We start from the raw sequence: 15,007 nt of genomic DNA, 5'->3' as shown, positions 1-15,007 counted from the left end.
GTTTACATTACAGCAGGCACCTGGAAGTTCAGGGAGTGTTGTGAGCATGCCTATGGGAGTATAATGTGAGCATGCTTTGTGACATGTGCAGAGGTCACTCCTCAGGGAGAGAGAAGGAGCCCACTTGTCCTCATCACCTAGGGCCATCATCAGGCAGGTGCAGCTGTTAGTTGTCCAGCTTTAATAAAGCCGACCACCAATACAAATCTCAAACTGTATTGAAACCATTATAGAGAATCTTTCAGTAAGATTAACCCAAAAATTGCAAATAAGGGCATGCATGTCTTTGAAAGCTAAATCCATCAACACTTTCTTATCTGCTGTTTGTTGCTCCATTCCTGAGAAATCAGAATTTTCATTCTTATCCAAATGAGGAGTTAAGTGCTCTGGGCATGACAGAGCACTTCCCGATCCCCTCCCTCCCAAGGTTGTTTCCCGGATAAGCACCAGTCTCTTTAGCTCACTGTCTAATTTCCTTGCCTGGTGCCTGAAGCTAAAGCTACTGATGCTGGGTGGGGAAACAACATCTGGAGGCACAGCCTCCATAAGAAGCCTGTCTTGCCCAGAGAACTTAACACCTCATCTGAATATGAATGGAAATTCTGATTTCTCAGGAACTCAGCAACAGATAGAAGATATAAAAGTATGGATGGATTTATCTTTCAAAGACTTGTATGTTCATGTGACAAAACAGCATTTATTCTTAAATATGTCAGACGTATTATTCAGCAGGTCAAGAGACATGAGCCAATGTTCATATGAGTCTGCAGGTTGACTCTTTTTGTATGTTGATTTGTAGAATACCTGCTGATTACCTATTGTATCACCCTGCAGTTTACTATTCTGATAAACCTTGGAGGACAAAGACGCAGGTTAATTGATAATCAATGTTTGTTAATATGTGAATGCTTGCTGTTTACCCATTGTACCAGCCCTGCAGGTTAATTGAACAATGAGGGATTACCTCCTAAAGGTACCTTCACACTAAGCGACTTTGCAGCGAGAACGACAACGATCCGTGACGTTGCAGCGACCTGGATAGCGATCTCGTTGTGTTTGACACGCAGCAGCGATCTGGATCCCGCTGTGATATCGCTGGTCGGAGCTAGAAGTCCAGAACTTTATTTAGTCGCTGATCACCCGCTGTCATCGCTGGATCGGTGTGTGTGACACCGATCCAGCGATGTGTTCACTTGTAACCAGGGTAAATATTGGGTTACTAAGCGCAGGGCCGCGCTTAGTAACCCGATATTTACCCTGGTTACCATTGTAAAAGTAAAAAAAACCCACTACTTACTCACCTTCTGATGTCTGTCACATCCCCCGCCGGCGGCTTCCCTGCACTGAATGTGTCAGCGCTGGCCAACCGTAAAGCAGAGCACAGCGGTGATGTCACCGCTGCTGCCGGCGCTGACACATTCAGTCAGTGCAGGAAGCTCTCGGCAGCAGCGCGTAACCCTGTGGACGCCGGAGGATGTGACAGACATCAGAAGGTGAGTATGTACTGTTTTTTTTTTACTTTTACAATGGTAACCAGGGTAAATATCGGGTTACTATGCGCGGCCCTGCACTTAGTAACCCGATGTTTACCCTGGTTACCCGGGTGCTGCAGGGGGACTTCGGCATCGTTGAAGACAGTTTCAACGATGCCAAAGTCGTTCCCCTGATCGTTGGTCGCTGGAGAGAGCTGTCTGTGTGACAGCTCCCCAGCGACCACACAACGACTTACCAACGATCGCATCGCTGGTCGTGATCGTTGGTAAGTCGTTTAGTGTAACGGTACCTTTACACCTTCCAACAATCCTGTGAAAGAATGCACTGTGGGATATAAATGTGGGATTTGCCTCTGTTTCCATTGAGACTCTACAAGATAGCAGCCAAGAAACCATGGCACCAGCTTGAGGAATATATGTCTGCTTCATTGACCATCACTGCAACCTCAAAGACATTTGGAGAACCCAAGTTGCGACAATCAGGTCATCTGGCCACATACCTCAATGTACGTTGTTAGCTTCCTAAACTTGCTGCTACCTCCTCTGTGGATGCCTGCCAAAAGTGTGGTGCCACTGGTTGGGGTAGTTGACCCTGCAAGCCCCGAAGTCACAGATGTTCTAATTTCCAGGGAGCCAGTGGAAAGGTGAGACTCTGTTATTTGCACCATCTTGTCAATTTGCTGGGACTGTACTATAAGTTGTTGACTGTTGGTGATCCAATAAAGTATTACCACAGTGTGTTATCCTCACTCTGTGTCATCTGAGTAGTATCTGCCCATGTGAAAGGAGTACTAGATTTCAGTGGGATGAGCTCTGGTCCAGGTGGTCTTTCTAAAGACAGCCAGGCCAGTGGACCAGAGCACCCACTGATCCTCATGTCTCCACAGCTCTCATATACAAGATGGAGCGCAATGTGGTACAAAAAAAGGAACTGGTAGTTTTGGGAGGCCAGAACTTTCTAAAGACAACATTCTGTTACCTATATCGTGTCATATCTCCCAAGTGGTGTAATACTGGTATTAATTTTTATTGTAACCCAGCCCTCTAATGATCTAATATGATAACTGACCATGAGATCATGTACAGAGCTCAAACTAAGAATAGATCTCTACAAAGTATCAGTTTATTGTAAGGGCTGCCTACAAGGAATCTTTCAGTAGGTTTTTGCTATGTAATCTGACAGCAGCATGATATAAAGGCAGAGACCCTGATTGCAGCAATTAATCACTTCGTTTACTGCAGCAGTCATGATAGAGACACAGTTTTCTCTGCAGCAGATCTAGCAGAGCTCATATTATTATTATTATTATTATTATTATTATTATTAGCTCAGCTGTTGATCTGTGTATGACCTCACCCATACCACAGGTTTCTGTGTTCATTGCATAGTGCCAGAAAGCTGCTAATCAGTGGTGGAGGAGTGCTTGGACTAGGATGCATGAGAGCAGTTGTCCTCTAGTAATAATTTCTTGCTGATAAAACACTGATTGTATTGAAACAGCAAAACAAAGCCCAATAAGTGACACGCCCCTGTGATAAGGCACTCAGATTACACAGCAAAAACTTAGCGGGGGACATAGCTTCCTTAACTGGATCACCAAGTGCTATATCTCTCGGTCATGCTTGAAAATAATGAGAAAGCCTCTTGACTGACTAATTCACTCTGCAAGTAAGTAGCATTGACCTGCCAAGGCCACATTAAAATATTCTAATTTTTTTTTGCCATCTAAGGCTTTCCATTCCTGTGGTAATGATGCACTCACCCCCAGCGCAGACACTGGATGGCTCAGCAGCCAGGATTTCAATGCAGAATTTCTTCAAGATCTGAAAGAAGAAGCAGTTCTCTGTTTAGCCCCTAATGGCGGCTAAGATTAAGTCGTAGAAAAATATTACTTAGCCATTACTGTTTATACTAGCCAACAATTCAGGCCTTTCTCCTTCTCAGGGGCTGAAGATAAAGCAATGAATGTGGTCACGTATTTGTAATATCCTACATAATACACCGCGATGACTGTAGTACAGTATATATAACTAAGGGTGCTTTCACACTAGCGTCGTACAACGCACGTCGCAATGCGTCGTTTTGGAGAAAAAATGCATCCTGCAAAATTGCCTGCAGGATGCGTTTTTTTCTCCATACACTTGCATTGGCGACGCATTGCGACGGATTGACACATGTTGCATCCGTCGTGCGACGGATGCGTCGTGTTGTGGCGGACCGTCGGCACAAAAAAAGTAGCGTTTTTTTGTGCATCGTGTCCGCCATTTCCGACCACGCATGCGCAGCCGAAACTCCGCCCCCTCCTCCCCGGACATTACAATGGGGCAGCGGATGCATTGTAAAACTGCATCCGCTGCCTCCGTTGTGTTTTTTTTTTCACAGAATGCGTCGGTACGTCGGCACGTTGCATTGCGACATGCGTCGTACGACGCTAGTGTGAAAGTAGCCTTAACCAGATTGCTTCTATCTCAAAGCAGGTGTCTCTCCTGAAACCAGTAGTTAGGTATCACAGTTTCTAATTTCTGGGTCTGTAGGTGCCATTAAATGGATTTTCTGGTTTGGAAAAACCCTGATTCCCCAGCAACAATTTCTTTAAAAAATAACTTATCTCCTCACCCTCCCCAGGTCCAGCACTGAGACTAGTGTCTGTCGACAGTGAGCTCAGCGGCTGTTAGTGGCTTGTGCCATCTACTCAGGCAGAAACGCTAAATTCACTTATTGGCTGCAGCGCTGCCACCCTGACGTTAACGTTGCAGACACTTGGAGCAGCTCTGTACCTGGAATAAAATAATTAGATTTAATCTGGTAGAAAAAGGGTTATTATAAAATCAGAAAACCCCTTTAAGGCAGGCCATGTGCTGCTATAGGTCCTCTGTGAAATGAAGATCTTTCTGGATTGTTGTCATTTTCATTATAGATGGGTGGTGAGAACCTTGTTGAGAATATGGTCTCCAAAAGTCCTGGAAATGGATCTCCTGTTGTGTGTTAGTGCGAAGCAGTACCTAAATTGCGACATGGTGCAACCAGATATATAAATAATACGTTCCTTTTAAATGACAGATGGACATTGTTTCTGCAATATCGGGTTCTTTTCCTATACATTGGCATAGCTATAAGATTAGCGGTCAGGGATCATGCCAGGACTATTAGGGTCTTACAGTATTTTTGTAAAGTCCTACTAATTATGCCTTCACAGATACAATGTGTATACTTCCAGATAAAGTCTGTATATATGAAGTATCTGCTAACTCGCCCAGAAAGGGAAACACAAGAAAAATACAAGCTAGATTATAAAAGCTTCGTAGAAGAAGATTTCCCAGTAACTTTCCTATGTGTTTCGAACAATGATGATCATAGTATAGACAGAACATCATGGTGCGAAACACGTAGGAAAGTTCTCTGCAGATCTATTTCTAATGATCCAATACAGTAAATTGCTGTTTTTCCTTATTTTTCCCTCTCTGGACGAGTTGTTGGATACTTTATATCTATGGACTTTTCCTTGATAATGACATACAGCTTGGATCCGCACACTGTCCGTTGGATATGTCTGCATTTTTTATACACTTACTCTGCAATTTTCTATGTATACTTCCAGGTATATTTCTACTTATCATGATAGTACACTACCTTGGTCATTCCTATCATTATTTGAGTTCTGCAGGTGATTTGCTTTGGGTCAGTCATTTCTAGTTATGTTACTGACAGCGTATAGGAAGGTATACTCACTGAGTCAATGACTCCATGTAGAGCCTGGAATCCACCAGTCACTGGAAACACATGGTCGAGGGTGTCCGCAATGGTGGAGAGCTGTGGGACAGACGGAGACCTCATTCAGAACTTGTTAATGAAAATTACTATTTTTTTTCTACATACTCTACCAGTTTCCTGTACTTGGTAATTCAGCTTCACTAAAAAAGATCATGGCGTATGCAAAACCTTCTGCTTCTACAAAGTCCAGTGGTGTCACGTTATGCCCGATCATGGTGGTCTTAGATCATGGCAAACTAGGGATCAGTTTCCTAGGGACCCGAAAGATTCAAATTGACTCTAATACCTCCCCATATGTAATATTTAACTCTGAATTATGGTAATATTTGGGAAATTAATTGCAGTCTTATAAGTTTTATATTATTTGAATTTTTGATCACTATTTTCTGCACCATATTGCAGTGTTTTGTGGCCTATGCTCATATATGCACACCTTTTGTGAGAAGTAATAGATATTATATGGCAGATTTAATTGGATATTGTATGAGTGTATTATGTATGCATTATATGGCAGTAATATTCAGACACGGTGTGGACATATTATTAAGGCATTGTATAACAGTATTATCAGGACAATAAATGACAGCTTTCTATAGGCACTGGATAGCAGTATTGCAAGGGCATTATGCATGTTATGATATGTGAGCACTACACGGTAGTATTATTTTCAGGTGTCATTGGCAATATTATTTTACATAAGCAGCTTTCACATATCAGCTCTGAGAACCATGTTTTATACCTGAGCTGGACACAGCAGGTGTGCATGGGTCCGGGATCCATATTTAGCCAGAAAAACGCTGCGGGCAACTGACACCACTGGGCAGCAAAATATTCCCATAGGAGGGGCTATCGGATCAATTTTCTCATTTGCATTAAGCAGACGAATATTATGGTGGGAACACCGGCCATACTTAAAGGGGGCTTAAAATGTTGGACAGGATGTTGGGCTTATTTTACTTATTGTGCAGGAAACATGATAGACGTATGATATGTATGGTAGATATATCAGTATAGAATGGATGGGTGAGGTCATGACCACAAATATAGAATCAGATTTATGGAATATATAATCAATATTTCATTGAAGAGTATCTGTCGTTTGCTATAAATATTATTTTTTTTTTCACTCGCTATTTTCCTGGATCTGGCATTGTTGGCCTTTTGTTCTTGCTCCTCTCCATTCCTGAGATATGGGCCTCTTTTCAATATATATATTCTTCTTGAGGACCACACCCCCATAGTGCTAAAGATTAGACTTAAAGGGGTTGTCTAAATTGATAAGCCCGCAGTCACTCGGTGTTACTGCAGACTTATGAATCCCCCCTGAGCACACACTGCGGGCTTCAAGGATTCGCCGGTTTCTGAGCCAGGACCGGCGGGTATGTGCGTTATACATACTCCCGTTCAGGAGCTAAGTCACACCCTCTAGTCGGCCACGTCCATTGGATGGCCTCATCACTATTTGGGCACAAGTGTATGGAGGGAGGCCACACCAATTGGACTGACTCTGGCCGGGAGTATGTATAACGCAGACATACCCTCCGGTCCCAGCTCAGAAACCAACGAACCCCAGCAGGCCTCAGTGCGTGCGCTGAGTGGAATCATTTAAAGAGGTTGTCTGGTCCAAATTGATAAGTCTGCAGTCACTCTGTGTGACTGCAGACTTATCAATTTGGACCAGACAACCCCTTTAAATATACAGAGAAGAGAAGGCCATATCTCAAGAATGGAGATGTGCAGAAATAACAACAAAACAAAGCCAGATTCAGAACAGCAACATTCACATCAGATTAAAAAAATGCATATTTAAAGGGAACCTATCACCAGGTTTTTGCCACTTAATCTGAAAGCAGCATAATGTAGAGACAGAGACCCTGATTCCAGTGATATATAACTTAGTGGACCACAGGTTGTAGTTTTGATAAAATCACTTTTTTATTAGTAGGATATTATCGTCACTAGAGAACTAGTAAACCTGCTGCCATGTAGTCCTCCATATACATGACCTCTGTATAACCCCGCCCCCTCCATTGATTGGCAGCTTTCTGCTTATGCACAGTGTATACAGAAAGCAGTCAATCAGTGGTGTGGAAGGGGTTATACAGAACTCAGCACTTGGAGAACTAGTAGATCTGTGTCAGATAAAACTGGTTTTATCAAAACTGCAGCAAGCAGCCCAGTAAGTGATACATTGCTGGAATCAGTGTCTCTGCTCCCACATTATACTGTTCTCAGATGCGGTAGCAAAAACCTGGTGAGAGATTCTCTTTAAAAGATCTTTTGGGACAATACAATGAAAGGAAAAAGTAGAACTTTCACTGCAAAAACAATCCAGTTAAAACAAAAACATGATCTACTTAGGTTTCAGTGATCTTACTTAGTGAGCCCCCCAGGACGTGCACACTAATAAAGTGACCATCTAGTGTTTCCACACACGTGTAATAATAATTGTGGATGATGTAGTGACATTAGCGCTATAGCCCATTCATATGTATAATCAGATCCTGCCCTCAGTGTCCCTGCTGCACATATCTGCTTATGACAGCCTGGCTGCTTCCATCCTGTCTGTGTCCATGTAAATCTGCCTCACTGCCCTCGGCCGTCTGTCCCTCTGCTTCAGATCATGAATTCAGACTTGAGGATCTATTTAATGTAACGTGGAATGAAAGCACATCATACAAGATGGGAACAAATGAGCAGCAAGGGGACTCCTGCAGCGGAAACCAAAGGGAGTCGAAATGTGCAACAAACTGTATATGGAAGCATGGTCGTAGGGGTTTTGTGGCGAACAGAAGCTAGCACCCTGTCACTTCTACAAATGTTACATCTAATTTAAGAAAGGGCGCAAGGCCAGCTCTTACAAATGCTGCATATAAAGTCACATCGCTAGGTAAAATATGGGATTTAGTGATGTTTTATTGGGTGTCACATCAATATTATTAGGGATAGATTTATTAAAAAAATCAAGTCTCGGCATGGGGTACAATGGTGTGCACTCAGTCAATTTAGAACGAGGTGCTAGTGTCACGGACTGGAGAGTCCTAGTAATCAATATTATTTGGAAGACACTGCACGCTCTAGTGGTAATTTATGCAAAATGTAACACATGGGAGCACATCTACAAACATTAGATAAGCGACCTAATATAATAACACAACATGACGTTTCGACTCTCCCGAGTCTTAACCCCTTAATCCCATATGACGTACTATCCCGTCGAGGTGGGGTGGGCCTTAATTCCCACTGACGGGATAGTACGTCATATGCGATCGGCCACGCTCACGGGGGGAGCGCGGCCGAGTGTCAGCTGACTATCGCAGCTGACATCCGGCACTATGTGCCAGGAGCTGTCACGGACCGCCCCCGGCACACTGCGATCAAACATGATCACAGTGTTCCGGCGTTATAGGGAAGCATCACGCAGGGAGGGGGCTCCCTGATCCTTACGGGCTTCCCTGAGACCCTCGGAGCAACGCGATGTGATCGCGTTGCTCCAAGCGTCTCTTACCTCCTCTCCCTGCAGTCCCCGGATCCAAAGTGGCCGCGGGGCTGCATCCGGGTCCTGCAGGGAGGTGGCTTACCAAGCGCCTGCTCAGTGCAGGCGCTGGTAAGCCAGGAGCGCTGTAAGTCAGATCGCCGATCTGTCAGAGTGCTGTGCAAACTGTCAGATCAGCAATCTGTGATGTCCCCCCCTGGGACAAAGTAAAAAAGTAAAAAAAAAAATTTCCACATGTGTAAAAAAAAAGTACAAATTCCTAAATAAAGAAAAAAAAAATATTATTCCCATAAGAACATTTCTTTAAATAAAAAAAAAACAATAAAAGTACACATATTTAGTATCGCCGCGTCAGTAACGACCCAACCTATAAAACTGTCCCACTAGTTAACCCCTTCAGTGAACACCGTAATTTTAAAAAAAAAAAAAAAAACGAGGCAGAAAACACTCTTTATTATCATACCGCTGAACAAAATGTAGAATAACACGCGATCAAAAAGACAGATATAAATATCCATAATACCGCTAAAAATGTCATCTTGTCCCGCAAAAACGAGCCGCCATACAGCATCATCAGCAAAAAAATAAAAAAGTTATAGTCCTCAAAATAAAGCGATGCAAAAATAATTATTTTTTCTATAAAATAGTTTTTATCGTATAAAAGCGCCAAAACATAAAAAAATGATATAAATGAGGTATCGCTGTAATCATACTGACCCGAAGAATAAAACTGCTTTATCAATTTTACCAAACGTGGAATGGTATAAACGCCCCCCCAAAAGAAATACATGACTAGCTGGTTTTTGGTCATTCTGCCTCACAAAAATCAGAATAAAAAGCGATCAAAAAATGTCACGTGCCCGAAAATGTTACCAATAAAAACGTCAACTCGTCCCGCAAAAAACAAGACCTGACATGACTCTGTGGACCAAAATATAGAAAAATTATAGGTCTCAAAATGTGGAGACGCAAAAACTTTTTTGCTATAAAAAGCGTCTTATAGTGTGTGACAGCTGCCAATCATAAAAATCCGCTATAAAAAACGCTATAAAAGTAAATCAAACCCCCCTTCATCACCCCCTTAGTTATAGAAAAATAATAAAATAAAAAAAATGTATTTATTTCCATTTTCCCATTAGGATTAGGGCTAGGGCTAGGGTTAGGGCTAGGGTTAGGGTTAGGGCTAGGGTTAGGGCTAGGGTTAGGGTTAAGGTTGGGGCTAGGATTGGAGCTAAAGTTAGGGTTAGGGTTGGGGCTAAAGTTAGGGTTAGGGCTAAAGTTAGGGTTAGGGTTGGGGCTAAAGTTAGGGTTAGGGTTGGGGCTAAAGTTAGGGTTGCGGCTAAAGTTAGGGTCAGGGTTTTGATTACATTTACGGTTGGGATTAGCGTTAGGATTAGAGTTAGGGGTGTGTCAGGGTTAAGGGTGTCCGTTCGGATTAGGGTTAGGAGTGTGTTTGGATTAGGGTTTCAGTTAGAATTGGGGAGTTTCCACTGTTTAGGCACATCAGGCGTCCGATCTCAATTCCAGGCAATTCTGAGTTGAAAAAGTTCAACAGTGCTCCTTCCCTTCCGAGCTCTCCCGTGCGCCCAAACAGGGGTTTACCCCAACGTATGGGGTATCAGCGTACTTGGGACAAATTGGACAACAGCTTTTGGGGTCCAAGTTCTCTTGTTACCCTTGGGAAAATAAAAATTTGGGGGGCTAAAAATCATTTTTGTGGGAAAAAAAAAAATTTTTTATTTTCACGGCTCTGCGTTGTAAACTGTAGTGAAACACTTGGGGGTTCAAAGTTCTCACAATACATCTAGATAAGTTCATTGGGGGGTCTAGTTTCCAAAATGGTGTCACTTGCGGGGGGTTTCCACTGTTTAGGTGCATCAGGGGCTCTGCAAATGCAACGTGACGCCTGCAGACCAATCCATCTAAGTCTGCATTCCAAACGGCGCTCCTTCCCTTCCAAGCTCTGCCACGCGCCCAAACAGTGGTTTACCCCCACATATCGGGTATCAGCGTACTCAGGACAAATTGGACAACAACCTTTGGGATCCAATTTATCCTGTTACCCTTGGGAAAATAAAAAATTGGGGGCGAAAAGATCATTTTTGTGAAAAAATATGATTTTTTATTTTTACAGCTCTGCGTTATAAACTTCTGTGAGGCACTTGTTGGGTCAAAGTGCTCACCACACATCTAGATAAGTTCCTTAAGGGGTCTACTTTCCAAAATGGTGTCACTTGTGGGGGGTTTTAATGTTTAGGCACATCAGGGGCTCTCCAAATGCGACATGGTGTCCCATCTCAATTCCAGTCAATTTTGCATTGAAAAGTCAAATGGTGCTCCTTCCCTTCCAAGCTCTGCCATGCGCCCAAACAGTAGTTTACCCCCACATATGGGGTATCAGCGTACTCAGGACAAATTGCACAACAACTTTTGGGGTCCAATTTCTTCTCTTACCCTTGGGAAAATAAAAAATTGGGGGCGAAAAGATCATTTTTGTGAAAAAATATGATTTTTTATTTTTACGGCTCTGCATTATAAACTTCTGTGAAGCACTTGTTGGGTCAAAGTGCTCACCACACATCTAGATAAGTTCCTTAAGGGGTCTAGTTTCCAAAATGGTGTCACTTGTGGGGGGTTCAATGTTTAGGCACATCAGGGGCTCTCCAAACGAAACATGGCATCCCATCTCAATTCCAGTCATTTTTGCATTGAAAAGTCAAATGGCGCTCCTTCCCTTCTGAGCTCTGCCATGCGCCCAAACAGTGGTTTACCCCCACATATGGGGTATCAGCGTACTCAGGACAAATTGTACAACAACTTTTGGGGTCCATTTTCTCCTGTTACCCTTGGTAAAATAAAACAAATTGGAGCTGAAATAAATTTTGTGTGAAAAAAAGTGAAATGTTCATTTTTATTTAAACATTCCAAAAATTCATGTGAAACACCTGAAGGGTTAATAAACTTCTTGACTGTGGTTTTGAGCACCTTGAGGGGTTCAGTTTTTAGAATCGTGTCACACTTGGGTATTTTATATCATATAGACCCCTCAAAATGACTTCAAATGAGATGTGGTCCCTAAAAAAAAATGGTGTTGTAAAAATGAGAAATTGCTGGTCAACTTTTAACCCTTATAACTCCCTAACAAAAAAAAATTTTGGTTCCAAAATTGTGCTGATGTAAAGTAGACATGTGGGAAATGTTACCTATTAAGTATTTTGTGTGACATATCTCTGTGATTTAAGGGCATAAAAACTGAAAGTTGAAAAATTGGGAAATTTTCGCCAAATTTTCATTTTTTTTCACAAATAAACGCAAGTTATATCGAAGAAATTTTATGACTATCATGAAGTACAATATGTCATGAGAAAACAATGTCAGAATCGCCAAGATCCGTTGAAGCGTTCCAGAGTTTTAACCTCATCTGGGGTCATTGCCGCGAGGCATCACTGGGAACGGAAGCTGCCGGAGCATCGCGAGGAGCGGGAAGGCTGTGGGGATCGCCGGAAGGTGAGACTATCAAGATTTTTTATTATTTTTATTATTTTTAACATTTTAGCTTTTTATTATTGATGCTGCATAGGCAGCATCAATAGTAAAAAGTTGGTCACACTTGTCAAGCACTATGTTTGACAAGTGTGACCAACCTGCCAATCAGTTTTCCAAGCGATGCTACATCACTGGGAACGGAAGCTGCCAGAGCATCGCGAGGAGCGGGAAGGCTGTGGGGATCGCCGGAAGGTGAGACTATCAAGATTTTTTATTATTTTTATTATTTTTAACATTTTAGCTTTTTACTATTGATGCTGCATAGGCAGCATCAATAGTAAAAAGTTGGTCACACTTGTCAAGCACTATGTTTGACAAGTGTGACCAACCTGCCAATCAGTTTTCCAAGCGATGCTACAGATTGCTTGGAAAACGCTAGCATTCTGCAAGCTAATTACGCTTGTAAAACGCTAGTGTTTAGCGGGAAAACACATGCCAATTCCGCATGCATTTTACCCGCGGCACAGTTGCCGGTAGAAGCAGTAGTAGCAGTAGTAGTGTAAGTAGTAGTAATAGCAATAGTAGTGGTGGTAGTAATAGCAGAAGCAGTAGTAGTGGCAATAGATGTAGCAGAATAGCAGCAGTAGTAGCAGAAGTAGTAACAGCAGTAGTAGTAATAGTAGCAGCTTCAATAGTAGTAGCATTAGTGGAAGTAATAGTAGCAGTAGTAGTGGTGGTAGTAATAGCAGGAGCAGTAGTAGTGGCAATAGATGTAGCAGCAGTAGTAGCAGAAGTAGTAACAGTAGTAGTAGTAATAGTAGCAGTTTCAATAGTAGTAGCATTAGAGGAAGTAATAGTAGCAGTAGTAGTGGTGGTAGTAGCACGAGCAGTAGTAGTAATAGTAGTAGTAGCAAGAAACAGTAGTAATAGTAGTTGTACTTACCTGTGTTTCATTAAAGTCTTTTACTCCCACGCAGTAAACAATAGCACCCAGACTGCGAGCTCTGTCCGCCTATAAAATACAATATTCACACATACAGATACAGTAACTGATCTCAGTTACTCCATATTGCATCTTATACAGAGCTATCTAAATAAACACTGGCCTCTTAAGAAGACCTTAGACCAATCTTTATCAGCACAGGTTGCCAATTTTGATGGGTGCCGCTGACAATCTCATGCCTGTTTGGATATTCCATCTGTTTGCTTTTCCTCACCTGCCCCACTATAAGAATCCGCAAACTCATCATCATTTATCAATAGTAAGTGCTGCAGAAGAAAAAATGACCTAATATGTAAAGACATAGTAGTATATCCATTTATGGGAAAAGCTACAAAATAACATCCAACTGTTTGGACAGTGTGGTGATTAACGTTGGGTCAATAGTATGCACATAATAACTCCATCACACCACCAAAACACAACCTAGACAAGGCTGTCCCTCAAAACGCAACATCAGAGCAAAACGAAGACTTGTAAGAGAAGCCACAATCACCACGAGGAGCTACAGAGTTCTGCAGCTGAAAATAAGCAGGGTGCACCTCAGCCATAATTCTGCATACCACTGGCCTCTACGGGAATGTGGCAAGAAAGAAGCCATTACTGAAGAAAAGATATTGCATATGGGAAAATATTTTGTGTTCAGTAGAGACAGGAATTATGTCAAAATTCCCAGTGGCATCACTATGCCCACACTAAGGTGCCACATGCCACACTTCTCCTCAGTGTCTACTGGGCAATATATTGGCATTGATGGACAAATTATAAGTATATTGGGAGATAGTAGAAAAAAGCTAAACTGAAGATTGAGAGAAAGTGAGAGAGGACGAGAGACAGAGAGTTAGAGGACAGAGAGAGCATGAGAGTGTGAAGGAATGTGAGGCCATGTTCATATGTTCAGTATTTTTCAGTATTTTACCTCAGTATCTGTAAGCCAAAACCAGGAGAGGAACAATCAGAGGAAAAGTATAATAGAAACACGTCACCACTTCTGTATTTTTCACCCATTCCTGGTTTTGGCTTACAAATACTGAGGTAAAAAACTCACCAAATACTGAATGTGTGAACATGGCCTGAAGGGGTGTCAAAAGCATAGGCGAAAGTGTGAGGGAGAGGGAGCAAGTAAGAGAGTGTGAAGGAGTGGGTTTCATTGTCCCTTTTGACCACAAAACCTTCTCCCACAAGTCAGCCACCTTGATACTGTTTCCTTCAGGAATCATCTCTTTCTTGTCACCCTCTTACACAAGGAGTGAGGGAAAGATTGTGTGAGAGTGAGGAAAGAGAGTGTGACAGTGTGTGAGGGATGAGGACACTGTGAGTCTATGAGAGTTGGTGTGTGAGAGAGTGGGAGTAAGATGGTGGGAGGTAGTACAGACCCCCACACATAATATTGGTGGGATCGGTCAGTTAATATATATGGGGTCTCGTCACTATCCTCAGACAGGTAATATCAGGGAAGATAAAGATTAGGCAGTGTGAATTTATACACCTGACCCTTATTTTCTCAGGAAGGCAAGCAGTGGTATGCGGCAGGGAAGTTCTCTGCTCTGCCCATCATTGACAACAAATGAACATTTCCATTTGTATGGAGGAGCTATAAGAAGTAGCTGTCGGTTATCTCGTGCAAATGGACAGCTAACATGAGAGAGTGTGAGGGTCTCTTATGTACCTCTTTTTCTGCATAGTAAAACTGGTTTTGCTGCAGTTCTCCATCAGTAAGCGCTATGATAACACTCGCTGCCCTGTTACCTGTGGGTAAA

General features: G+C 42.5%; 1 protein-coding gene across 1 annotated transcript in view; it reads right to left on the bottom strand.

Annotated features, from left to right (window-relative positions):
• The window catches only part of ANTXRL (ANTXR like), a 110,587-nt gene that overhangs the window by 44,607 nt on the left and 50,973 nt on the right, over positions 1-15,007 (bottom strand). The window contains exons 6-9 of the mRNA XM_077251164.1: positions 14,917-14,996; positions 13,191-13,259; positions 5,224-5,304; positions 3,257-3,317 (exon numbers count right to left, since the gene is read on the bottom strand). Coding sequence (XP_077107279.1) covers positions 3,257-3,317; positions 5,224-5,304; positions 13,191-13,259; positions 14,917-14,996 — 291 coding nt within the window. The remainder of the gene's footprint in view (positions 1-3,256; positions 3,318-5,223; positions 5,305-13,190; positions 13,260-14,916; positions 14,997-15,007) is intronic.

This window comes from Ranitomeya variabilis, chromosome 4 (genome assembly GCF_051348905.1).
Source record: "Ranitomeya variabilis isolate aRanVar5 chromosome 4, aRanVar5.hap1, whole genome shotgun sequence".
Classification (NCBI taxonomy): domain Eukaryota; kingdom Metazoa; phylum Chordata; class Amphibia; order Anura; family Dendrobatidae; genus Ranitomeya; species Ranitomeya variabilis.
Note: the sequence above shows the minus strand (reverse complement) of the source record. Positions and strands in the feature narration are given on the sequence as shown.